At 40.2% G+C, this 26,050-nt stretch overlaps 1 protein-coding gene across 1 annotated transcript in view; it reads right to left on the reverse strand.

Annotated features, from left to right (window-relative positions):
• Positions 1–26,050, reverse strand: part of Ugt50B3 (UDP-glycosyltransferase family 50 member B3) — a 57,069-nt gene that overhangs the window by 9,763 nt on the left and 21,256 nt on the right. The window contains exons 3-4 of the mRNA XM_067155673.2: positions 7,860–8,360; positions 934–1,165 (exon numbers count right to left, since the gene is read on the reverse strand). Of these exons, the coding sequence (XP_067011774.2) occupies positions 934–1,165; positions 7,860–8,360 (733 nt within the window). The remainder of the gene's footprint in view (positions 1–933; positions 1,166–7,859; positions 8,361–26,050) is intronic.

The raw sequence follows: 26,050 nt of genomic DNA on the forward strand, positions 1-26,050 counted from the left end.
CTTGAATTCCAACTTTATCTTCATATTGTGATCTTTCCTACTTTTATAAACGCCATTCAAACCTATTCGTCTACTAATGTCATTCCACGCCATCTCTCCGCTGACAGCTCGGAACATACCACTTAGTCGAGCAGCTCTTCTTCTTTTTCTCAATTCTTCCCAACCCAAACATTGCAACATTTTTGTAACGCTACTCTTTTGTCGGAAATCACCCAGAACAAATCGAGCTGCTTTTCTTTGGATTTTTTCCAGTTCTTGAATCAGGTAATCCTGGTGAGGGTCCCATACACTGGAACCATACTCTAGTTGGGGTCTTACCAGAGACAATTTGAATGATTAAAATTTTGTGTTTTAATAGACATAAATAATCTTATTGATTATTTTTAAAGTGTTAAATTTATATATTTTCATCAATGTATATTAGACATTCTTTTGTGATATACACCAGGATCAGGGCCCTGACCCACCAATGATTTATGTTAACTATTGCTGATGATGCTCACAAAGTTGAGTGAAACATGTCCAATTTGTGATTAAATGGTTTCATCCTAAATATAAGGATTTTGTGTATTGGAAAGGTGGTTCATTAATTATAATAATTTGATACTCTGAACTCCAATACGGTTGGAAAATGAGATTTATATCTTGTAATGCAAGCTCACAGCCGCGCGCCGCTGAACGCACAGCCAACTCACGCAGTACCCTCTTGCTATTTCTGGTATTTAACATAGGATTGAGCTTATACAGAATGTCAAATACGGAACAATCATTCATTAGCTTGAATCATTGTATTTATATTCTGAAGGAGTTCCCATGTATTTTGGTCCCTCTGAGCGAACTCTGTCCTGTGTGCACACTCATGTCGTGTTTGATGCTCACTCCAGAACCCTAATCTCTACTACTGGTGGGGATCAGAAATGCAATCCTACTTACCAAGAAGGTCTTGCTGAGGTAACCAGCGGCTAAGCATGACATTGGGAGGCAAATCTGACATGTCTGTTTCTCCTGCCTCCCACTTCCACAGCACTTGGTAAGGCAGTTGACTGAACACTTGCACAAACAATACTCGTAAGTACTCTGGCATGTTGGAAGCCTTCACCGATGATCCCATGCTCACGTAAATAAAGCCGTGGTCACCACCAGCTTTAATGAAGTCATCCAAGTGCTGCAAACAAACACAGAAATATAGATGTACTAATCTTCAGTGCTGGCATCCATTAAATTTAAGTAATAATAATAATAATAATAATAATAATAATAATAATAATAATAATAATAATAATAATAATAATAACTGTTTTTGACAGTTTCAAAGAGCTCAGAGCGGATAGGAAGACAGGATCACTGAACTGTCAGACTCTTACATAAAAGAACAAACCCCATGGCCTACCAAACAACCGCTGTTCAGCCCGAAAGCCTGCAGATTATGAGGTGCCATGTGGTCAGCACGATGGATCCCATTGGCCGTTATTCTTGGCTTTCTAGACTGGGGCCACCATCTCACTGTAAGATAGCTCCTCAATTGTAATCACATAAGCTGAGTGGATCTCAAATCAGCCCTCAGATGTAGGTAAAAATCACTGACCTGGCCGGGAATTGAACTCGGGGTCTCCAGATAAGAGGCAGGCATGCTACCCCTACACTGCGGGGCCAGCAGACTCTTACATATACAACATAAAAAGTGAAGTTCCTTGGTAAAATATCTGAGCCTTCTGAAATACACAACATAAAAATTGAAGTTCCTTGGTGAAATATCTGAGCCTTTTGAAATACGTGGTACAGGAATTCGATAAGAAGATGACCTCTCCCCGCTTCTGTTTAACTTAGTGTTAGACAAAGTCAACAGAGAATGGGTAAAATTAATCAAAGGTATAAGCATAGGGACTAATCAAGGTAAAGTAACTAGCTTTTACGGATGATCTAGCCATCATTAATCCATTGAAGGAACCAGGTATGGTATACCAAAAGGCAGTTACATGAGAGAGCATCAAATACACACCTCCAAATATCATGAGAAAAATCATTTCATGGAAAATATACATCAAAATATCAGGAGATCCCCACTGCAGACAAAATATGGGACAATTTCATATGTGCCTTCCTTCAATGATCTCAGTAAAATGATACTTCCATCTGAACTGGACAGTAAAGCAAATTTAGAAAGAGCTATCAAACACCAACAGAGTAACATCGAATCACTACAATAAAAGAGTGGTTGGTGTCTTATAATGCGAAATTTCAGCATTATAAAACACTTATTTTGCCAGAAGTATTGTCTGCCTCAGAACCTACATCTCTAGGAGGCCACTCTAAAATTAATGAAACTGGAAAACAAGAATAAAAAATTACTAGGAAAATATATGATCCCACTAATGTAAATAGCATGGGGATTCAAAGAAAAATTGCAGACCTGTACACAGCAACAGATAAGTTTACTGATGCCGTACATAGGAGACGCTTGAAATTCCATGGTCACATCTGTAGAATGGACAATAGATTTACTAGAAAAACTATTTAATATAAATCAGTTCAAAGAAGGTCAACTGGTTAGAAGAAATAAAGCAGGATTTTTAAGAAATAAATGCTACAGACGATACCATAAAAAATCGTAAAGCCTTTGGAACACCGCCGCCCCAATGGCATAGGGGTAGCATTCCTGTCTCTTACCCGGAAGCCCCGGGTTCGATTCCCGGCCAGGTCAGGGATTTTTACCCGGATCTGAGGGCTGGTTCGAAGTCCAGTCAGCCTACTGATTAGAATTGAGGAGCTATCTGACGGTGAGATAGCGGCCCAGGTCTAGAAAGCCAAGAGTAACGGCTGAGAGGATTTGTCGTGCTGACCACACGACACCTCATAATCTGCAGACCTTCGGGCTGAGCAGCGGTCGCTTGGTAGGCCAAGGCCCTTCAGGGCTGTAGTGCCATGGGTTAGTTAGTTTAGTTTTGGAACTCTAGTTGCAAATCACACTTTCATGGAGAAAGCTAAAAAGACCACTGGAAAACAGTGGACAGGTGAATGTAAGAAACAACACAACTTCATGAAGAAATTTTGGGAGGAGAAGAAGAAGGAGAAGCTGTTAAACCAAGGTAACAAGTTCAAACGCATCCTTTAATTGGGCATAATGAAGAAATAAATAATAATTATAAAATCACCATTACCACCACTATCCAGAAATGACACGAACAGAAACTGCATGTTGTTGAAAACATTCTAATATGGGCAGGAGGAGTCTTTAAGGTTATAAAATTAAAATGTAAATGATTGCTTCAAAGCAAATACTGGAAAGTAGATTTTGAGGTACGGTACAAGATGACTCATGATCACATGATTCAGAGACCAGGAAGACTCCATTCTACATGGATGACAGCAATAAGAAGGAACCTTGACAATAAACTTATAAAGTCATGTAAATGCAAATGATGAAAGCTGACCCCAAGTAGGAACGGTAAATGTCACAGAAGCAAGAAGAAGAGGAATTAAGATTAACATTTTCAATTAGTCGCCACTCATCTGCATTTAGGGCAGTCACACATAGCAGATCCCCTATCTGTTGTTTACCTCATCTTTTCCTAAGTAATTTCAAAAAGTTGGAAATTTATTGAACATCTTCCTTCGTAAATTATTCCAATCCCTAACTCCTCTTTTTATAAAGAAGTATTTGCCCCACTTTGTCCTTTTGAATTCCTACTTTAACTTCATGTTGTGATCTTTCCCACTTTTAAAAACACCACTGAAACTTATTTGTCTACTAATTTCATTCCATGCCATCTCTGCACTGACAGCTGGGAACGTAGGCTACCACATAAAAAACAATGTTAGGTTTTGGTCCACCCAATCAATACACATCACTTTACTTTTAATTAAAAAACATATTAAATATATTTAGGGACATGTTTCGTTTCTATTTGAGACTTCATCATCCATAAAATCACATGGTAGATTACAAAACTCAAAATTCAGAAACTGAAAAAAATTTAATATTTTAATTGTGCTTGTAGAGGTTACTTATTAAACCTGTTCATTTTAGATTAATACCGATAGCAATGTCACACATGACAAAATTCGACGGGTGGACTTTAAATTCACTAATTATATAGGGCATGGCCGGACTTTACTAGTGTAGTCTGGCCATGTATAGGGTCGATGCATAAATTCGTGCGGTATTATTTTGGGTTGGCAACGATGCGGCGTGAAGTTAATGCTTGTCGTTATTCCGTTGTTTTGACTGAGTTTGGAGTTTGTGTGTTGTGAATCACTGGTTTTCTTGATTGTGAACGCATTATTTGTGTATATTTCAGACAAACGGATATGGAATGTGAAGTTAAGAAAAGTGAGCATTTCCGACACATTTTATTCTTTGAGTTTAACCTAGGATCCAGTGCAGCAAGAGGTGCGAGAACAATTTGTGAAGGGTATGGAAATGAAGCAATTGCTGAAAGAACAGCACAAAAATGGTTTTCCCGCTTTCGAGTAGGACGGTTTGACTTGTCTGATGATCCACGTTCTGGAAGACCTTCAGATTTTGATGAAAATCGCTTGAATGAGTTGCTGCATGAGAATCCCCGTCAAACAACGCGAGAAATGGCCCAAGGTTTTGAATGTGATCAGTCAATTAGGTATTGTACGCCATTTGCATTCGATGGGTAAGGTACAGAAATTGGGTTCTATGAGTACCACATGTGCTAAGTGACAGTTAGTAGGCCTAGGTTTACATGCAGGATTCAGATCGATCTGAGTAGACTTCCCGTATTGAAAACGTCATTTAAACGGGGGCTCGGTTCGGATTGAGTCTCAAGGTCCATACAGTAAAATCTAGGATCGTATCGTACTCGGTTCGAAGTGAGTTCCATGTAAACGCGGGTCGTACTGAGATCGTATTGAAAACGACTGCGCACACACTCCATGTTTATTCTGACGAAGTCATCATCAAAGTTATATCGAAATAACAAATATAATAAGTCAGTAAATATATTTACCTGTATAAATGATCAGCTACTGCAATAATATTATAAGACGGCCAGCTCTTGCGATTAACAAAATCACGATAACCTTCTGTTGGGAGTAAAACTGGAATGTGCGTTCCATCTAGTGCACCAATTACATTTGGAATACCACACATTCTTTCTAAACTGAAAGTTATCTCCTGGGCTTCTACTGCATTTGGCGTTTTTAAATTCTAAGAGGTGATATCGATTTTACGACAATTCTGCACCGTTCGTATACGTCGATATTGCCTGCCGGATTCAGTACGATACTCAAATAGCCTACTAAGTTACATGTAAACGGGGATCGTATTCAATACGGTAAGTGTAGGGCCTGCTCAAATCTATCTCACTCCTCATGTAAACGAACTAAGTAGCAAAAATCAACGAGTAAACATCTGTTCGTCACTGCTTGCCCGGCACCGGTTGGCTTGTGATAGGTACGAAGCATTCCTTTCGAATATTGTCACCGGTGACGAGAAATGGTGCCTGTATATCAGCATGAAGAAGAGGAAAGAGTGGCTCAGCCCATAAAAAAAAAAAAAAAAAGCAACTCCATGTTCCAGGGATAGTGCCCATCCACAGACAATCATGTTGTGTGTTTGGCGGAACAAAGATGGCATTCTTCACCATGAACTTCTTCCGAAAAACGTAACGATTACCTCTGCTGTGTATAGCGACCAGCTAAGACGGCTTGCCGATGCTATTGACAACAAAAGACAATGACAAGAACCAACCGTATTGCTCCATGATAACGCTCGTCCGCATACAGCCCAATTGACCAAAAGTGTGATTGCTGAACTTGGCTGGGAACCTCTTCTCCATCCTCCGTATTTCCTGACCTTGCACCCTCATATTTCCATCTTTTCCGCTCTCTTTCTAACCACATTCAGGGACAAGTTTTTCCTGACGAAGCTTCTCTTGACCAATGGCTAACAAAATTTCTTCCAGTCAAAACCAAAACAGTTCTACAGGCGAGGCATTCAACTGCTATCTGAACGTTGGCAGAAGGTCATAGAGAGTGGAGGCGAATACATCACTGAGTGATTGTGAGTTACAGTGCGTGGCAGTGACAATAAAATAATATAATATAAAATATAAGAACCGCACGAACTTGTGCATCGACCCAGTAGTATTATACGCTGAGAGATATTTTGCTTCTTTTTTAAAATAAATTATAATATGTACATAATGTTTTAAAATGTTAATTTTATTGTTTTTGCAATATATATTGTCTTAAATTCAGAAAAAAGGACAGTTTTATTTTGTTATATTATTTCCTTAAAGGCTTATTTTCATCATTATTTAATATATTCACTGTATGGATGAAGATGACCCATAATGGGATTGAAACTGGTCCCATTATATACGTGATTTGACATCACATTAAATGGTATTCATTTTAATTTCTTATTACCATAATGTGAATGTTTGTCAACAACGATCATGATGAAATTTATATCGTGCGATATCACAACATTGTCGAGGTCTTTTTGCAGTTGCTCACAATCTTGTAACTTATTCATTACTCTGAAAAGTATGATATCATCCGCAAAAAAAGCCGTATTTCTGATTCCAGTTCTAAACTCGTATCATTTTTATAGTACAGTCGAACCTCGATATCTTGAACCACCATTACTCGAATTTTCAGTATCTCGAAGTAACTTAAATTTTCCGGCTGTTCGTCCTATTCTTCTCTATTACTCGAAATTCGGTTAAACGAACTTCTCGATTTCTCGAAGCAGACATTTCCTCCCTTGAAGCAAAAAATACTCTCTAACTCGAATTATGTGCAACATTAAGTGTGCAATACGGCATTTATAATAATAATAAAGAAAGGTTTACAATTATGCTGGGAGCTAATATGACGGGAACCGAAAAACTAAAACTTCCAGTGATCGGAATTAATTACCGGTCACGAATAAAAGCAACCCCCGAAGTCGCGGATGACAAGTTCAATTTACGAATGTCGGCTGCGTAGTATTGACGAGAAGTTTCAACGTGAAGGGAGGAAAGGTTGACAGTAACAAATAGAAGAAACGGAGGTATGTTTGTTATTTTACTACTGTATCCTGTCTTCTAAGAAGTTACTATAATAAGTGTTATAATTAAAGTGATGCCATAAAATAGAGTTTGTGTGAGTAATTTTAAGTAGGCCTACTGTACTGTTAAAAATAATGTATTCAGTATAAGCCCGTAGATACATACATATGGTTCGGTTATGTGCTAAAAACTATATTCTCTATATCGAAATTTCGATAACTCGAAATAAAATTTAACTCCCGAGGTGATTCTAGATATCGCGGTTCAACTGTACATATAAGAAAACATATGTATGTATGTTCAGTCTTCAGCCCTAAGGCTGGTTGGATCCTCAACAGCTCTGCCATCAGCTGTCATAGATGGCCTTAGGCATCACTGATGAGGCGTACTAGGGAAATGAGGAGTGAGGTAGTTTCCCGTTGCTTTCCTCACCGAGCCAAAATATGCTATTACATTTCAGTCTGCCAAGCCCACTGAAATGCATGCACCAACCGACCCTATGAGCAACATTTTGACACCATTCATAGCAGGGACTGGCTGCACAAGGAATGGCATTACTCGCATCGCTCATACCTCAGTCACTTTCATATTGTCAAAGCCAAGGATAAGACAGAGACAGATCAATGAAAGTAACAAAATTGCTCTAGCCAATACCAGAAGACATAGCGCACTGTAAACACTAGGTCCGGCCAGCAAAGGCAAAAAGGTCAAATAATACTGCCTTGAGGAATCCCCCCTTTAATGATTACAGGATCGGTTAATGTTTCACCTACTCTAATTCTCAGAGTTCTATTTTCTAGAAATGTAAGATTTCAATATCTTAACAATACTTACCTTTGGTAATGGTTTTGGTGGATGGCAGTGGATGCAGGCAATCTCAGCGACATTGGGAAGAAATGCTCTGGGGTAACTCACAGTGGCATGTCCATTGTGAAGTGTGAAGCTGACATTCTTAGCTAATGCATATATCGATGGTACTGAAGGACTGATGTGATATCTGAGGATACCCTGCAGCCAAACATGAATTAGAGCAGCCTGCATGGTCTTGAGGAGCAACATGTAGCCCGTATTGAGAGCTCGTGAGTAAAGTCCCATGCTGTCAGTGAAGGGGCGACCAAAGAACGGTGTCACGGCGTACGGTGCAGGATTACCAGCGAGGGAAAGAGTTCCCATGTAAAAGCCAACCGTGTTGATGTACATGTATGGTGCTCTAAAATGATGCGCGAGACCGAGAGCACATTCGGGATATGCACCATCTAAGATGAGGAGGTCAAAGTTTCTTCCCGAGTGAAGAAGTTCTTGCGTCTCAGGATCTGAAAGGAATGCTTCGCATGCCTGAAACAGAAGATGATGAAGATATCAGATTGCTGAAAACATAAAATATAAAGAACAAGTACCGGATTATTCAAAAGGTTTCACAGAAACTGCAGTAGCCTATAGATAAGTCAGAGAACAACAAAATTAAGGAGATTCAAATTATGATAGATTTCACTGTGCTTCAGTGGTAGAGCGTAGGTTTCTAGAAACCAGGATCGCAGATTCAAACACAGCAGAGGTACCTTTCCTCCTACCGGGCGATTTGGCCGTGCGGTTAGGGGCGTGCGGCTGTGAACTTGCATCGGGAATCCCACTGTCGGCAGCCCTGAAGATGGCTTTCCGTAGTTTCCATTTTCACACCAGGCAAATGCTGGGGTTGTACCTTAATTAAGGCCACGGCCGCTTCCTTCCAGCTGTTAGGCCTTTCCTATCTCATCGTCGCCATAAGACCTATCTGTGTCGGTGCGACGTAAAGCCACTAGCAAAAACAAAAAATAAAACCTTTCCTCCTTTATAGTTCAGCTCACGTTTTACGTAGACTCCATCCAAAATGTTACAAAATCTTTCATGCTCCTTTAACATGTTTAGTTTCTTTTTCAAGTAATTCCACTGTGAATCATCAATACCTGAATTTCCCGTGCCTAGTTTTGCAGTAAAAGACTGTGAATAACCGGGTGAGGCATTGTAAGAAACGTTGACTGTCTTATCTTCTTTTACGCCCCAGGAAATGCGAAAAATATTGAAGTGAACCATGTTATTAGTATACAGGAGTAAGATACTTTCTTTGCAAAGGCTATATTTAACTGTTCCTTACAAAATTATAATTTATCAGTAATGACACACTCATCAAATTCACTTTCAATTTCATCGATTATTTTATGCACAGATTCTATTTTGTCGTGGACAGTCACTTTTGAGTTACAAGCAGGTCTAAACAGGAAGTTACAAATACTTTTCTAATTTGACCATTTTAATATCTTGCCCCCGTCACCTAATGCACGTATATCAGGGTTATCACTCATGAAAATATCATGTTTAATGGCTTTAAAATCACGAGCCTCGTTTAATGTTAAGGAAGTACCAATTTTCGGAATATTTTACTCAGTCATATACATTTTGAAAATACAGAGACTTTGGCTGTTAAAATTGACGAAAACTTTGTCCATATCTAATTTGCGTTTAATACTGAAATTACCCTGAACGTCATCGAAGTCTTTGATCCTGTCATATTCTTCCTCAGCTTTCTTTCTTTCCTTCCTCTTCCCGTTTTTCAATTTCTTATTGTCTTTGAATAGGATTTTTTCTCGGTGTTGGAAGATTTTTAGACAGATAGGCAGGCACATTTTCAAACTTAGGAATAGCGTCGTTTGAGAGTTTTAAATGGTTAGGTTTTACAGTTAAAATAGACTCATCAGGTCTTTTAACAGAATCGTCCCTAATTACAAAACTTTGTCGAAGTGTTTTATGCACACAACTGAGCTTGCTGAAGGGACGAATTCGGTTCGATGGATAGCTATGATCCACTTTCAGTGGCGGCTCGTGACAAAATTTTTAGGGGGTTCACAACATTTTTGTTCATGTCTCAAATCAGCAAAAAAGTAACATAGGTACATAAATCATTTCACTAACAGTTCCTTGTACGGTTCCTTCTTCACAAATACTTTGGTAGAACCCCTGTAACCGAGGATAAATTTTATACGAGACTAATTTGTTAGTGTAGAACAAAAGTAAAATTCACAATAACTTTACTACACTGAGATTATTGAAGGATGCGAGTACTATTCTTGGTTTTCAAACAGCACGAATTTCACCTGGGTGTTAGTGTAGAACCAAACCAAACCAAACCTCATGGCCTACCAAGCGACTGCTGCTCAGCCCGGTGGTCTGCAGATTACGAGGTGTCGTGTGGTTAGCACGACGAATCCTCTCGGCCGTTATTCTTGGCTTTTTTGACCGCCATCTCACTGTCAGATAGCTCCTCAATTGTAATCACGTAGACTGAGTGGACCTCGAACCAGCCCTCAGATCCAGGTTAAAATCCCTGGCCTGGCATCGAACCCGGGGCCTCCGGGTAAGAGGAAGGCACGCTACCCCTACACCGCGGTCAGGCTGTCTTAGTGTAGAACAGTAGCAAAATTCATAATAGCTTTACTGCACTGCGAACACTGAAGGATGCGAGCACTATTCCTGGTTTTTAAACAGCACGAAGTTCACCTGGATATGATGAGAAGCATAGAAGGAATGTGTACGGCATTTACCGGTAAATTTTTTAAAATAATTATTTCCGAATTGACCCCAATAGTCTCCACATTATCTCGGTTAGTCAGGTTCTACTGTTTCATATGGTAATTATTCTCATTTTGCAAATTATAGCCACTACTCTAAACAATTTAGCATGCAGTACAACCAACAATACTAGATCATGCTTATTTAAATGATAGGATTTAGATTAGCAACTCACGTAAATGCTGATTATTTGTACAGGAAAGCAATCCTTCTGTCCTTCAATCGCGCAAATTTCTCAATCACTTTACGATTGAAGTCACTGATGATGTTGACAAATCTCTTCTCAATAGCAAGCATAGCCAGCGCTGACAGTCGTTCTCCAGTCATGGTGTTCCTCAGAAACGTTTTAATTCGTATTCAAAGTAGAAAAACACCTCTCGGGCTCCGCTGTCGTAATTGGGGTTGTGACAACAATTCAGGGTAATTCGCATACTTGTGGAAATGTGTCCCTATCTAGTTCATTGTCAAGCAGAAACTGCAACATGAAAATGGCCCCATCATCTTTCTGAAAGCCATTTCTCATATACAATACTTCTATTCAGTCTTCAGCTGTGTCTTATGTAGGCAGGGATACATATGCGCCACTGCATTCAGTTCTCTTTCTGGAAAAGAGTCTGAATAGACACCAAAATGCCTATTCAGAATTAGGGTACTAGCGAAATCTGCCGGTAATGTAATGCAATAGTAGCTCCTGGGAGGCTGTGGCTAATCATAATAGGGGAGGTGGCGGACCCTTGTGGTCAACTGTAATACTGCCACTGGGTTGAGGGTGGCTCTAGACGAGAAGGCACGTACCTTACCGTGCTCCTCGCTAATGGGAATATCAGTGCAGAAAACCATGACGTCATCTGCTTTGCGCATGCGTATAGTCTTCAGCACAATAGCGCATTATCCAGTGTGCTCGCTGCACTGTCAGTCAAAACGAGCAACTGTCGGTGTAACGGAGCTACGATATAAGTCGATTGTCGAATGCTTTCGATCGATTATCGAAATCAGGTCGAAAGAAAAGAATGAATGCGTAAATATGTAATAAAACTGGGTGTTCACGTGCTCCTGTGCTCCTGAGAGCCCACCGCCACTGTCCACTTTTGTTTCCGATCAAGTCAGTAGGAAATTTAAACATTGAAATAGTAGGCTGTTTTGAACTGTAGTTGATTCTACAACCAGGTATACAACACGACGTGGCCATAATTAACAATGTTCAAACACATTTAAATCATTCAACACCATCGATAGCGTCTCTGCTGCGAGGTTCAGATCAGCTTACAAGTCACTGGCGAGAAGTGAAGCGGCTGGCGACTTGTGTGACGTAGCGCCCGAAGTGGAGGGGGAGCCTATCTGTGTCGGTGAGACGTAAAGCAAATAACAACAACGATAGTCCTGGAACTTGTAAATTTCGAAAATAGTCTCCCAAAGTGTAAACTTGTAGAGCAAAGATGCTCGTCCACAGATGTAAACATTTTGGGAGATCCATCTCCTTGTCTGTTGGTTGAAAGGATCAGTAGCGCTCATGCAAAATTTGTAATTAGGGAGCTTCAAGCTCAGTTTGTTAATTGGTTGATTATTCTGATTTTTCTAACATTGTTCTGTACCTCATTTGTTATTTGCTTAGCAAAGTGTAAAGTTTAAAGTAGAAAAGGAAAAAAAACTGTATAAGGAAGAAATATAGCTCAAATTTAAAAGTTTTAAATTAATCTTCTGACTTTTCTATAGCCACCCATCCATGTCCGCACCTTCTTTCACCTCTGCAAACCACGGTATCCCCGTAATAATAATAATAATAATAATAATAATAATAATAATAATAATAATAATAATGTCCGACCCATTGGCTGAATGGTCTACGTTGAGGCCTTCGGTTCAGAGGGTCCCGGGTTTGATTCCCGGCTAGGACGGTGATTTTAATTGCGTGTGATCAATTTCTTCTGGCTTGGGGAGTGGTCGTTTGTGTTTGTCCCAACACTCTCTTCTTGATATTGAGACACAATACTACACTCCCAACAACCACAGAAACACGAATTAGTGATTACAACCCTCCATATTGGGTTAGCGTCAGGAAGGGCATTTGGCCGTAAAACAGGGCTAAATCCACATGTGCAGTTAGCACCCGCGACCCCACAGACGTGTGGAAAGCGGTAGAATAATAATAATAATAATAATAATAATAATAATAATAATAATAATAATAATAATAATAATAATAGTAATAGTAATAATAATAATAATAATAATAGTGTTATATTTGCGAGGTCTAAAAGTCTTTCATGTTTGTTCTCACAATTCATGAGCCTTAACATTCTTTTGTGCATACACTCTTTTTTCTTTCGATTTATCGGAACGCTTTATCTTCCCTTTGGGTCGTAAGAGGCTACTAATAGGGAAACAATCAAAGAATCTGCGCTTGCTCTCTCGTCTTCTTAGCCCAAAAGCATATCCATGATTCTATGATTTTCCGTTTATTGGAGAAAATGTACGAGTGCGAAGTTTAATAAAAAATCCCTACATCCGCTTTTTTTTCTTTCTTTCTGGTTAGCGTTAAGATAAGCGGTGTGAAATGAAATGCCATGTGGCCTTCGGAGAGGTCTGGCTCCCGTAGATGTCCTGCGCGTCCCTGTGCCAGGGGAATTGATCAATTATGGTTAAAATTACAGACCGTGCCTGGAATCGAACCCGGGACTCCTGTGACCAAAGGCCAGCATACTAACCACTTAGCCATGGAGCCGAACAACCACACCCCCAATGAAGGTGAGCTGCATGTACATTTTCAACCACATACCAGCCTTTCAGCCATTCTTAAATTTCTGGCAGTACCGGGAATCGAACCCAGGCGTCCGAGGACGGCAACTGATAACACTAACCGTTACGCTACGGAGGTGCAAAAATATTTCACCTAGAGCGGGGGATAATTCTGTGGCTTGGTTCTAAAAGGGCCAATGTCAAAAAACCTGTTTTTGAGCTATGAACATGTGGAGTTTTGCTTATAGTTTTCCAATTATTATTTTCAACAACTAACTTTAAATAACTTTATACTTTCTTTGTGGAAGTCACCTTATTAAACGCTAATTTTTTCTATCGTATTCTTTAAAAATTGCCAGGTCTCTAATCTTTATTGGTACCATCTAACATTATTGGCAAGGGCTTATTTAATTAAACGTTAACTGTTCGTTTACTACTTAACAGAGACATTGGCCCTTTAAAATTTTGCGAGCCAGGATAAAACGCGTTTGTATCAGTTAATATCTTAATTTCGGTAAAAAATGACATTGGCCCTTTTAGAACCAAGCCACAGAATTATGTCACGCGCTGGACGGAATAGGTTGCGACGCCATTTCGTGATGTTTGTCGGTTGAGTGGACGTATTTCGATGCACAAAGTGTCACTTGAAAGAAAGTGATTTCATTAAAGCACAATAGAATGATGTAAAGTATCCTTTGAAACAAGTGAAGTGTGATGAGCGTATACATCGAAATTTGGCGCCAAAATTTAAAAATGTCGAAGATTATTGCTTAAAAAGCAAGGAAAATCACTCTTGCACGTATGAAAACGCTTCGCCAACAACTACCCATCACATCTCGAATCACCTCGGGAGCTAAATTTTATTTCGAGTTATCGAAATTTCGAGATATAGAGATTTCCGTTTTTGAGCATGTATAGCACATAATTGAATCACATGTATTCTTAACAATATTTAAAAATATGTGAGGAAAGCAACGGGAAACTACCTCACTCCTCATTTCCCTAGTAATGCCTCTTCTTCCTTCTTCTTAACTTTTCATTCCCGCCCGAGGGGCGGGGCGGGTCCCTAGAGAGTGATGCTCTCTACGCCTCTTCAATGATGCTCAGGCCATCCATGACAGCTGATGGCAGAGCTGTTGAGGATCCAACCAGCCTTAGGGCTGAGGACTGAACATACATTTTACGGCATCACTTTAATAATAACACTTGTTATAGCGACTCTTTAGAAGACAGGATACAGTACATACGAGGGGCGTACTAAATTGCTTTACACTTTATTTTTTGTACGTCCGGGTATGGTTCACATTTCACTTTTGAAGGTGGTGACGTGTAACTAGTGTCTTGTTCCACCGTTTGGTAGCAGCACATGTACAGGAGCCAACGAATGCACTCGTCATAGCTTAGCCTACAAGGAATACAAAGCCTGCTCACTCGCAGTGCTCGCTTCAGAAACAGTGTCCTCCTGGCAGTGCGCGTCTTGACCGCTTCAGCGCTAGTATACCACCTCACATCAGCACTCAGTAGCATTGCTAACGGGAGTTAAAACCAGCACAAACTTATTTCTACACTATACTTCCTGTATATTATATACGTTACTGAGCAGAATGAAGTAGAACATAGTAAATGTTCACATTTTACCCCTAGGAGTTAAATTCAGCTGTGGATTTTCATTTCACATAACACATATAACTGTCGAAATTTATGTCTGGCATTTAAAAGGATATAAGGTCTGCACTACATATTTTTACTACCGCACCGTAGATTTTCATTGAAAAGGAACGACTTTAACTATTTTCCTTGATATTTTCTTCTCATAAATTGTTTTTCTTCTCGAGAAGTAATCTCAGCGATACTCATCTGCCATGCCATTAGCGTAGTTAGTGACAGAGGGGTGCAGAAACTTCTGCAGTATTATTCTGCTAGTTCCTCAGGATGATCACTTTTTCCACACTGTAGAATAGGATTTTTAGCAACACGTGGCAACAGTATTTCGGTTAATGTTTGTGCTATTTTTGGACTGCCCAGCGTTACCGGTAACATTTCGTCCCTTACTTGCCCCAGTTTCATCAGCAGTGAAACAACACTTGGCTTTGGATACCTGAGACGTGAGACACCTCTGTCTTTGATTTTTATTGATGACGTTAGTGGAGATGGACTCTGGATACTACTAATTTTATCAACACACTCTTGACATGGCATGTGGTCTTCTACAACTCTTACCAAATACCCTCCAATATATGCCATTGCAGCACTCGACGGAGCGGTCATTAGGGTTCCATAACTTATCCTTGGTACCACCTACACAACAGACTAAGGAAATTATCATCTTCAGAACAGGAGAATTTTTTTCCGTCACATGGTCTGCGTATTTACTGTACCATACCTTGTCTGCTTATTGCTTTCATCCATAATTTCCTAGTTGGCTTTTGGCAAGGGAATTCATGGAAACTAGTTCCAGGAACTTTATTTCTAGAGCCTTGTTTACAACACGGTACGAAACAGTACACCATTGTAATATGATTGACTTGTTTTAACAATACCCTTTTCCCATTTGGTCAGTGTGTGAATTAAGCCGAAAGTGTCAGGTTCCAATTCATCCTTAATTTACAAGAGTTTACCCGTTTCACATCGGATAGTAAAATTATATTCTGCGACGTTTGCAGCAAAGAGGTGAGTGGAACTTGTTTTATATTTCCCCCTAACGAATTATAATCAATTTAGCAAAATCAACACGGTGTTTTAAATAATGCATATGAAGATATGTAAAACGGCAGCTGCCTAAAAATATTGTAGAGCCTATTTGAGTCTGTTTTAGGCAGCTAAAATAACATTTTAGCACCTAATCCGAGGTCTAGTAATCACTATACCAAGTTCCTGTGGTGGTTGGAAGTGTAGTGTGTTGTCTGAATATGAAAGAAAAAGTGTTGGAACAAACACAAACACCAGTCCCCGAGCCAGAAGAATTAATTAGACGTGATTATAATCACCCATCCGGCCGGCAATCGAATCCGGGACCTTCTGAACCGAAGGCCTCAACGCTGACCATTCAGCTAAGGATTCGGACAAAACAAAATCATTATTGAGTTTCATTATTTCTATCAGTATTAACATTCAACTTCCGTAGTAAACGTCACCAGTAAGCATACAACGTGTAGAAATACCGCCAACCGAGATGTTCATGTGAGGATGAATTGCAGCGCCTCTAGCGGCAAGTATAGCATACACAGGGCGGACAGCTATGAGTGGCTATTGGGCAGGCTTTGTATTCCTTGTTGGCTAAGGTCATAGCCATTTCATAACAACGCTGTCAGCGTAGGAGCAGACAACTTGGAAAGCAACCGTCAGGAACAAAGCTATACGACTTGGTTCCGATCACTAGAAGTTTTACTTTTTCGGTTCCCGTCATATTAGCTCCCAGCATCGCTGCAACCCTTTCTTTACTTGTTAACTGTTCCTCACAAACCACAAATGACGTATTGCGCAGTTAATGTTGCACAAAATTCGAGTTAGAGAGTATTTTTTTGCTGCAAGGGAGGAAATGTTTGCTTCGAGAAATCGAGAAATTCGTGTAATCGAATTTCGAGTAATAGAGAAATAAATACACGTAAACACACTGGGTTTACTTTTCGACTCCTCTTTGCTTGTTTCTGTTCATTAATCGTTGTTGTGCTATTAAGTGTGCGAGAAATCTCGCATGTTCATAAAGTATATGGTGGAGTAGCCCCCTGATGAACTACTGGTGAACTAAGGAATACACAAATCAGTACAATATTGGACAGTCTTACTAAGTGCTTAATGTAATCTTTGGTTTTTTGCGCTTTGCAGATGACACTTCCTTCATCGCTGGTAGTGAAGAAGAACTTCATGACCTCCTTACAAGGGTGAAGAACACTAGTCTTCAGTATGGTCTAGAGATAAATATCAAAAAGACCAAACTAATGGTAGTTGATCGGCAAGGTCAAATCCAACTTACGGGATGCCTAAAGGACCTGGATATAGTTAAGGAACTTGTATAGTTGGGGTCTGTCATCAATGACACGGGAAGCTGTGATAAAGAGGTAAAAAGACGTATTGTGTTAGGTCGTGCTGCAATGGTTAAACTTACTAAGATCTGGCAGAACCGGGCAATATCAAAAGCCACGAAGATGCACTTGGTAGAATCACTAGTGTTCTCCGTCTTTTTGTACGACTGTGAGACCTGGACCATGAATGCTAAAGACAAAAAAACGCATTGATGCCTTTGAGATGTGTTGTTGGCGGAGAATGCTACGTGTATCCTGGACAGAAAAAGGAACTAATGTTTCCATTCTGGATGAAGTCTGCATCAAGAAACGCCTATCTTCCCGTGTGAGTGAGCGTTACCTCCAGTTCCTTGGCCATATTTTAAGACGAGATGGAGAGAACTTGAGTAAGGTAATTTAATTTTACAAGGCAAAATTGAAGGCAGTAGACCACGAGGAAGAACAGCTAGCAGATGGATAGATCAGGTAAAGAAGATCACTGGGCTACCACTTTAGGTCATATTAACGAAATGTGAAAACCGCTCGGGATGGAGACATATTGTCAAGGTTGCAGCACGGAAATGATGGAGTAATGAGGTCACGACGCTCAGTAATGAGCACAACGACTAATGATGATGATGATGGTATCCACTTGGACGGAAGCAAATGCAAGTGCATTATTATACTGACGAATTTTCCGAAAGTAATTTTTGGTTTTACTACCATTCTTTTCTTAACTGATTATAACAACATATTATAATGACATAAAGCAGGCGTCCCAGCGGCCAAAATGTGAAGTGGACAGCAACGATGGCGCGCATTTTCCTACAGCAACATTATTTGCAAATCGCACACTCAGTATATTTTCCTACAGCAACATTATTTGCAAATCGCACACTTGGTACAAATTTTAAACTCGGTTTTTAAAAAGAAATTATCGATATTTATCAAGTGAGAGTGCAATTCGTCACTACTAATGTCTATTTTCTTTCTTTTGAATGCTCATTTGTCACGATCGGTTTCTTGTGAGCGCCGTAAAAATAATATAGGCTATATGATACTGAGACGGAGAAAAGTAAGCCATGTGCTTTATTGCATGATTATAGTTACAGGCAATTTAAAATTAGTAAAAATGACGCTGCCACATGGATTTGTATGAAGGAGAAAACGAAGAATTGCAAAGGGAAATTATTTACTAATGGTATGTAACAAAACTCACTTTTAACAGATTTTAATCATTATAATATGCATACCTATCTGTTAAGTTCCAACTATGATTCATTTAAACTTTGAGTGTAAATGCCTTAAAATACATTGTACTATTTGTGATCCAATTTCATTTTCTCCAGATTGACAAACCTGAAGTCCGCAATCGAGAGGGTCCGCAATAAAGGCGCAACTGAAAGAGGAAAACCCTGGAACGAGCTGGCACTCATCCCAAATATTTTGTGTCCGCAATCGGGACTGTTCGCAACCGCGACGACACCCTTCCATCTCCTGCTCAAAGCTAAGCGCCCTTAACCGTGTGGCCAAATAGCTCGGTTTGCCTAGTATGTCTCGTTGTGTTCTTAAAGTAGACTGCGACCAGGAAAGCCTTGTTTATAACAGCTATCGAGAAGAATAACGTTGCCGTAGCTAGGAGTATTTTTGATCATAAAAATAGTGTGGCATTAGAGATGTTACATGCTTTTCAATTCTTTTTTTTTTTTTACAATCTGCTTTACGATAAGGATAGGTCTTATGGCGACAATGGGAGAGGAAAGGGCTGGAAGTGAGAAGGAAGCGGCTGTGGCCTTACGTAGAGTCCCAGCATTTGCCTGGTGTGAAAAGGGGAAACCACAGAAAACCATCTTCAGGGCTGCCGACAGTGGGGACCGAACCCATTATCTTCCGAATGCAAGCTGATAACTACGTGTTACATGTTAGGGGAAGGGTTATTTCTGAGAGCACCATTCAATTTCTTTTAATTGAATCTTTAAATAGTGGACGATTGTCAATGTTCAATATATTATAAAGGCACCATTCAATTGCTTTTAACTGAATCTTTAAATAGTGGACCATTGTCAATGTTCAATATATTATAATGGGAACATGCATCCTAAATGAGGATACAAACGCAATTTAGTTCTCAACTACACACGTTATCTATGATGCAGATGCGTAAACACATGGAGCACGAATGTACTCTGTAATGTGTTTGTTTTATTCAAGCTATACCCGCTTGCACTGGAATGTCCTGGAGTTATGTACTCTAAAACGACTGTAATTTGATCAGTATATTGATTCTCCGTTCCAACTACGCAAAATTTGAGGATTGTCAATAAATGAAAAATGCTACGGGGATTATATCGTACTATATACTGCAATATTACCACTCTGTGCACAATTTTGAAGAGAGCCTTTACGTACAGTTAAGCAGTGATGACAAGAAAAATAGTAAATTTAAAGATTACTCATAATAACGTTTACATACTAGAATATTTTTGTTTGGCCCATCAGTCCATAGACTGATTGATGCAGCTCTCCATGCCACCTTACCCTGTGCTAAACTTTTCATTTCTACATAGCTACTACATTCTTCTTCTTCTTCTTCTTCTTCTTCTTCAAAATCTGTTTTACGTCGCACCGACGCAGACAGGTTTTATGGCGACGATTGGATAGGAAAGGGCTTGGAGTGGAAAGGAGGCGGCCGTGGCCTAAATTAAGGTACAGCCCCAACATTTGTCTGGTGTAAAAATGTTAAACCATGGAAAACCATCTTTAGGGCTGCTGACAGTGGGGTTCAAACCCACTATCTCCCGAATGGAAGTTCACAGTTGCGCGCCCCTAACCGTACGGCCGACTGGCTCGGTTCTGCATCCTATAACTGCTCTAATCTGCTCGTCATATTCATACCTTGGTCTGCCCCTACCGTTGTTACCGACTACATTTCCCTCAAAAACCAACTGAATACATCCTGGGTGTCTTCAGATGTGTCCTAACATTCTATCTCTTCTTCTCGTCAAATTTAGCCAAATCGATCTCCTCTCAGTATCTCCTCATTCGTAATTCGTTCTACCCATCTCACCGTCAACATTCTTCTGCAGCACCACATTTCAAAAGCTTCTATTCCCTTTCTTTATGAGTTAGTTATCGTCCCTGTTTCACTTCCAAACAATGCCACGCTCCAAACGAAAGTCTTCAGAAATATCGTTCTAATTCTTATATTGATGTTCGAAGTGAGTAAATTTCTTTTCTTAAGAAAGGCTTTCCTTGCTTGTGCTAGTCTGCATTTTGTGTCCTCCTTGCTTCTGCCATTGTTAGTTATTTCCCTACTCAAGTAACAATATCCATCTACTTCCTTCAAGACTTCGTTTCCTAATCTAATATTTCCTGCATCATCTGGTTTCGTCCGATTGCACTCCATTACTTTTGTTTTGGACTCATTCATTTTCATCTTGTACTTCTTCCCCAAGACTCTGTCTATATCATTCACTATTTTCTCTAGATCTTGTGCAGCCTCAGATAAAATAACAATATTATCGGCAAATCTTAGGGTTTTGATTACCTCTCTTTGGATTGTGATTCCATTTCCGAATTCCCCTTTGATTTTCTTTACCGCCTTTTTCTATATAAACATTAAAAAGGAGGGGGGACAAAATGAAGCATTGCCTGACTCCTTTCTGGACTGTTGTTTCTTTTTCAAAGTTGTCGATAATTATCACTGCAGGCTTATTTTTGTACAGATTCTTATTTTTCGGTATCTCATCCGGATCACCGTCAGAATCTCAAACAGCTTGGTCCAATCAACATTTTCGAATGCCTTTTCTAGATCTACGAACGCCATGTATGTGGGTTTGTCCTTAATGCGGTCCTATAAAATCAGGCGTAATGCCAGGATCGCTTCACGTGTTCCTGCATTTCTTCTGAAGCAATATTGATCTTCTCCCAACTCCGTTTCAACTTGTCTTTCCATTCTTCTGTGAATAGTACGTGTTAAAATGTTGCAGGCGTAAGGTACTAAACGAATGTTGTGGTAGTTTTCACACTTGTCAGCACCTGCTTCCTTTGGAATACGTATAATAACATTCTGCTTAAAATAGGATGGAACTTCTCCTGTATCATACATCTTACACACTAAATAGAATAACCTCGTCGTGCTGGTTTCTCCTAAGGCAGTTAGTAATTCTAAGGGCATGTCATCAATTCCAGGTACCCTGTGCCTGTTTAGGTCTCTCAAAGCTCTGTCGAAATCTGACTTCAAATTGGTTCTCCCATTTCATCAGCTTCAACAGCCTCATCTTGTTCCAGAATAATAACATCTAGTTCTTTACCATGATACAATTGTTGGATATGTTCCTTCCGTCGTTCTGCCTTGTCTTCTTTCTCTAGAAGTCGTTTTCCGTCTAAGCTCGTAATATTCATACACCCAGTTTTCCTTTTTCCAAAGGTTTCTTTGATTTTCCTGTATGCATCATCTATCTTTCCTAGGACCATACAACCTTGAACGTCATTGCATTTTTCTTTCAGTCACTCTTCCTTGGCTGTCCTGAAATTTATATCTACTTCGTTCTTTAATGGCTTGTATTTTTCTCCACCCTCCACATTTTTTACTGATGATAAAAAATCAGCAAAATGCAAATTTTTCAGCCGCATTTACGCAACGGGTTGTGGCATATCAAGAGACATCATAAGGATGCGATGATCAGGTCGGCTTCTGCTGCAGAAAACAACATTGCTGTATTCAACACAACAGTTATGCTTTGAGAAAAGGGTATTGAATAAAAGGGTGAAATACCTTTACGTCGTCGTACCAATAACGTGTTAAAACATGCCGCTACAGTACATTCACTCGGTACAACTGGGTGATGACATCACAACAACTGCTCTGCTCCACACTGCCACTATTTCAAAACACTATTTGAAGCCGCCATTGGATGCAGAACGAGCAGGCAGTGATTTGAAACTATATATTAAAATTCTGAAATCGAATAACTGAGAGGGTGCGGAATTTCAATTATTATTATTGCTAAATCCATCGACAGTGAGCACAGCTGACATGGAAGTATTCAATAGTCTGTCAACCCCGGATAGCGCAACTAGTTGTACATAAAACTGTAGGCCTATCATTTAGTTAGTAAAGTTATCAACAAAGAATTTAATATTTGAAGAACACTATTCATTCAACTCCGAGATGAAGTAACTCCGTCGGAGGGGAGATTTTGATGCTATCTGTTGTGTAAAACATAAACAATCTTGTTCAAAATTGAACCGGAGAGTGTAGAGCCACGGCCGACTTGATGCGTCGCTCTAGCTAGCTAGGAGCGCAGCGAGGGATCCAGTCGGCCGTGGTAGAGCTGTCATGACTCCTCGACTACTCCAGGAGCTACAGTAACTCATAAATAAACTATTTTATGGTGACCAGATTTTCGAAACCAAAACGAAAAGAAAAGGTCAAATTTGAGGTTCATGTATTGAAATGCATACTTATAATCAGCCGTCTCATCGGTGGAGGGGTAGGGTGCCTGTCTCTCAATCGGAGGCCCCGGTTTCGATTCCCATCCAGGTCAGGGATTTTTACCTGGACCTGAGGGTTGGTTTCAGGTCTACTCGGTCAATGTGATTACAAACGAGGAGCTATCTGACGGTGAGATAGCGGCCTCGGTCTAGAAAACGGCCGAGAGTATTCGTCGCACCTCATAATCTGCAGGCTTTTGGGCTGAACAGCGGTCGCTTGGTAGGCCAAGGCCTATCATGGCTGTAGTACCATGCGAGGGAGGGTTATATTTATGTTCATTTAAGTTTCCCTATGGGAAATTTGACACACTCTTCTTTTCTTTATGGTTCACTGACTCTTTTGAACGAGTTTCTACTGGGCGTGAGAGCGAATCCATCTCTACAGACAAGTGCGCCAAGTAGTCGTATCTTGACCAGGAGAGAAATATCTGGTCACCTGTTCGCTGTTGCTCGCCTAGCACCACTCGGGGGTCAAGTGTAGGGTACTTTAAGGTTAAGTCTACAGATGTGAGCAACAATGGATCCAGAATAATATCACCGAGTGTCCAAAACGAAAGTAGAGTAGTGACATTAGTGATTCTGCTCATGCATTTTCAGAGACAATTACAGGCAGTAACATAAACAAAATCATGTACGTATGTATTGTATCTGTAAAGCCATACGCTAAATAAATAAATAAATAAATAAATAAATAAATAAATAAATAAATAAATAAATAAATAAATAAATAAATAAATACATAAATAAAGTGCAATAGGCGTTTATTCACATTTTGGTCATTTACCATACGCATCAGTAAAGAGAAAGCCTGAAGACTGTTAATTCCGTATCCCATATTGAACAATATCATCATTTTCACGTTTCCTTTCGAAATTCGCACACATGAAATCACATCCGTTTCGGCCGATAACGGTGACGGGTGAAATGTTCTGGAAGGTCACGTCTGATATTATGTAAGCGCCATCCTGTTCGACCTAAACAATCCAGCAAGAGATTTCTTTTCTTGGTAATGTTATGATACCAAACTAAAAAAGAAAGACTTTCACTTTATGGTCACGCTAAAAAAGCTTATCTTTTTTATTTCATTACGAACTTTCTCCACTTGAGAGGAAATATTTCCTCCTACGTGCAGTGCAATACAATCTTCACGAACTTCCTCTTACTTTCAATGTCTCAGAGTCTTCTTTCATACTTGTATCCACATTCTTTGTTGACCGAAGCTCTTCAGAGAAATTAACTTTAATGTAGTGTGGCACGAGCAGGTTTGCTTTCATAGCTTACCAAGGAACTTGTAAGCGCACGCGGAAACGAAACTGATTTCATGCGGTCCAAGAAAGGAAATGAATCTTTATTCGCTCTGCCTTGTGGAACTTCAAAGGAATTCTTTACTGTGAGAAACTCGTACACAGTCACAGTATCAGCTGTATGCGTTCAGCAGACAGTTGTCTGGCTCTAAGGCTGAGTAGTCAGCGTCTTGGTTTTCGGTACTGGGAGCCCTGGGTTCGATTCCCGTTCGGGTTGTAAGGATTTTAATCTTGGGTCGGGGAATGAATGTTTGCGCTGTTCCCAACATCCTGGAACTCATACACCACACACACACACACACACACACACACACACACACACACACACACACACATAACACTGCCATCTACCATACTAACACTAAGTTTCAAATACACGCCAGATGCAGCCACCCTCATCGGTGGTTCTGTCTTACAAAGTCTCCACCGAGCTCGATAGCTGCAGTCGCTTAAGTGAAGCCAGTATCCAGTATTCGGGAGATAGTAGGTTCGAACCCCACTGTCGACAGACCTGAAAATGGTTTTCCGTGGTTTCCCCATTTTCACACCAGGCAAATGATGGGGCTGTACCTTAATTAAGGCCACGGCCACTTCCTTCCAACTCCTAGCCCTTTCCTGTCCCATCGTCGCCATAAGACTTATCTGTGTCGGTGCGACGTAAAACAAGCAAAAAAAGAAGTCTCCACCAATCTAAAAATAGGGACTCGAAATCATTATTTTTCTTTCCCCGTTAGGGTCTTCTACGGACCACATAACAATTTCAATGGTTCATTCTTTGTTGTTCCTTCTTCTTCCTCCAATACTTCTTCATCTGCTCACTATGTCTCCTTTTCCTCTCCGCGGACCATATTGAGCCTGTTTTCTTTCCCTCCCGACATTGGAATCCCTCCATTTTTAACACTTTCTTTCTAAAAATCTCTCTTTCTCTCTCTCTCTCTGTTGCTTCTTCTTCCCTTATGCTGTTTCTCTCCTATCTTTCTTGGCTTCATCAGTCCAGATTGTTGTTCAGTTCTTTTCCAAGATATTTGAAGATCTGTTTGATGAACATGTTGTAATCCATGCCGCTGCCTGTTGCTGTGCGTCAGGGGAGGGAAGGGAAGGGAAGGGAAGGGAAGGGAAGGGAAGGGAAGGGAAGGGAAGGGAAGGGAAGAGAAGGGAGGGGAAGTGAGAAGTGTGAAGGGGAAGACAGAGGTAATGCTCGGTGCGAATGCATAAGTTTCTCGTTCGTTTCGCATAGTCGCTTCCCAGCCCCAGTAGGCAGTGTATAGTTAGTTCTGCACACACTGACTACTATGCGAACCCGTAGAAAGAAGAGATGAACTTTTACCAAGAATACAAACAGTTTTCTAGGTCGTTCGCGACACACCACACATCCTGAACAGAGTCCAAATATCACTACTACACCGTTGTGAACTGTGCTTCGAAGTAGAAGGGGGGCATATTGAACATCTACTGTTATCAAACCATTGGGCGTTTTTTCTTTGTTCAGTATTTCACTCCATTTACAATGTTGTGATTGAAGGAATTCACAATCGTGGGGCGGCACCATTGCATCTTAGACCATGTTAATTAATTAAGAAGACGACAGGGAAAACGATCTGGTACATTTCTTGACTGACGAGTGTGTCTTAATTACAGTGTGTTCTTGTACTGCGTGTGCAGTTACGGCTATTTAATAAACGAACTGTGGATATTGCCTGTAAGAGACTACGACAATCCTGTGCGAGTCGAGCGAGGAAACTTGTACACGCGTGCTCAGAAATGGTGTCCGGACATAAACAATCAACACTGCCCCACTCCAGCACCGAAAATGAGAGGAGGGAGTAAAGGGGTAGTATTGAAGGCCACTACAGTACCGGACAAGAAGGAAGTGCTGAAGGCATAG

Source organism: Anabrus simplex, chromosome 11 (assembly GCF_040414725.1).
Source record: "Anabrus simplex isolate iqAnaSimp1 chromosome 11, ASM4041472v1, whole genome shotgun sequence".
In the NCBI taxonomy this organism is placed as follows: domain Eukaryota; kingdom Metazoa; phylum Arthropoda; class Insecta; order Orthoptera; family Tettigoniidae; genus Anabrus; species Anabrus simplex.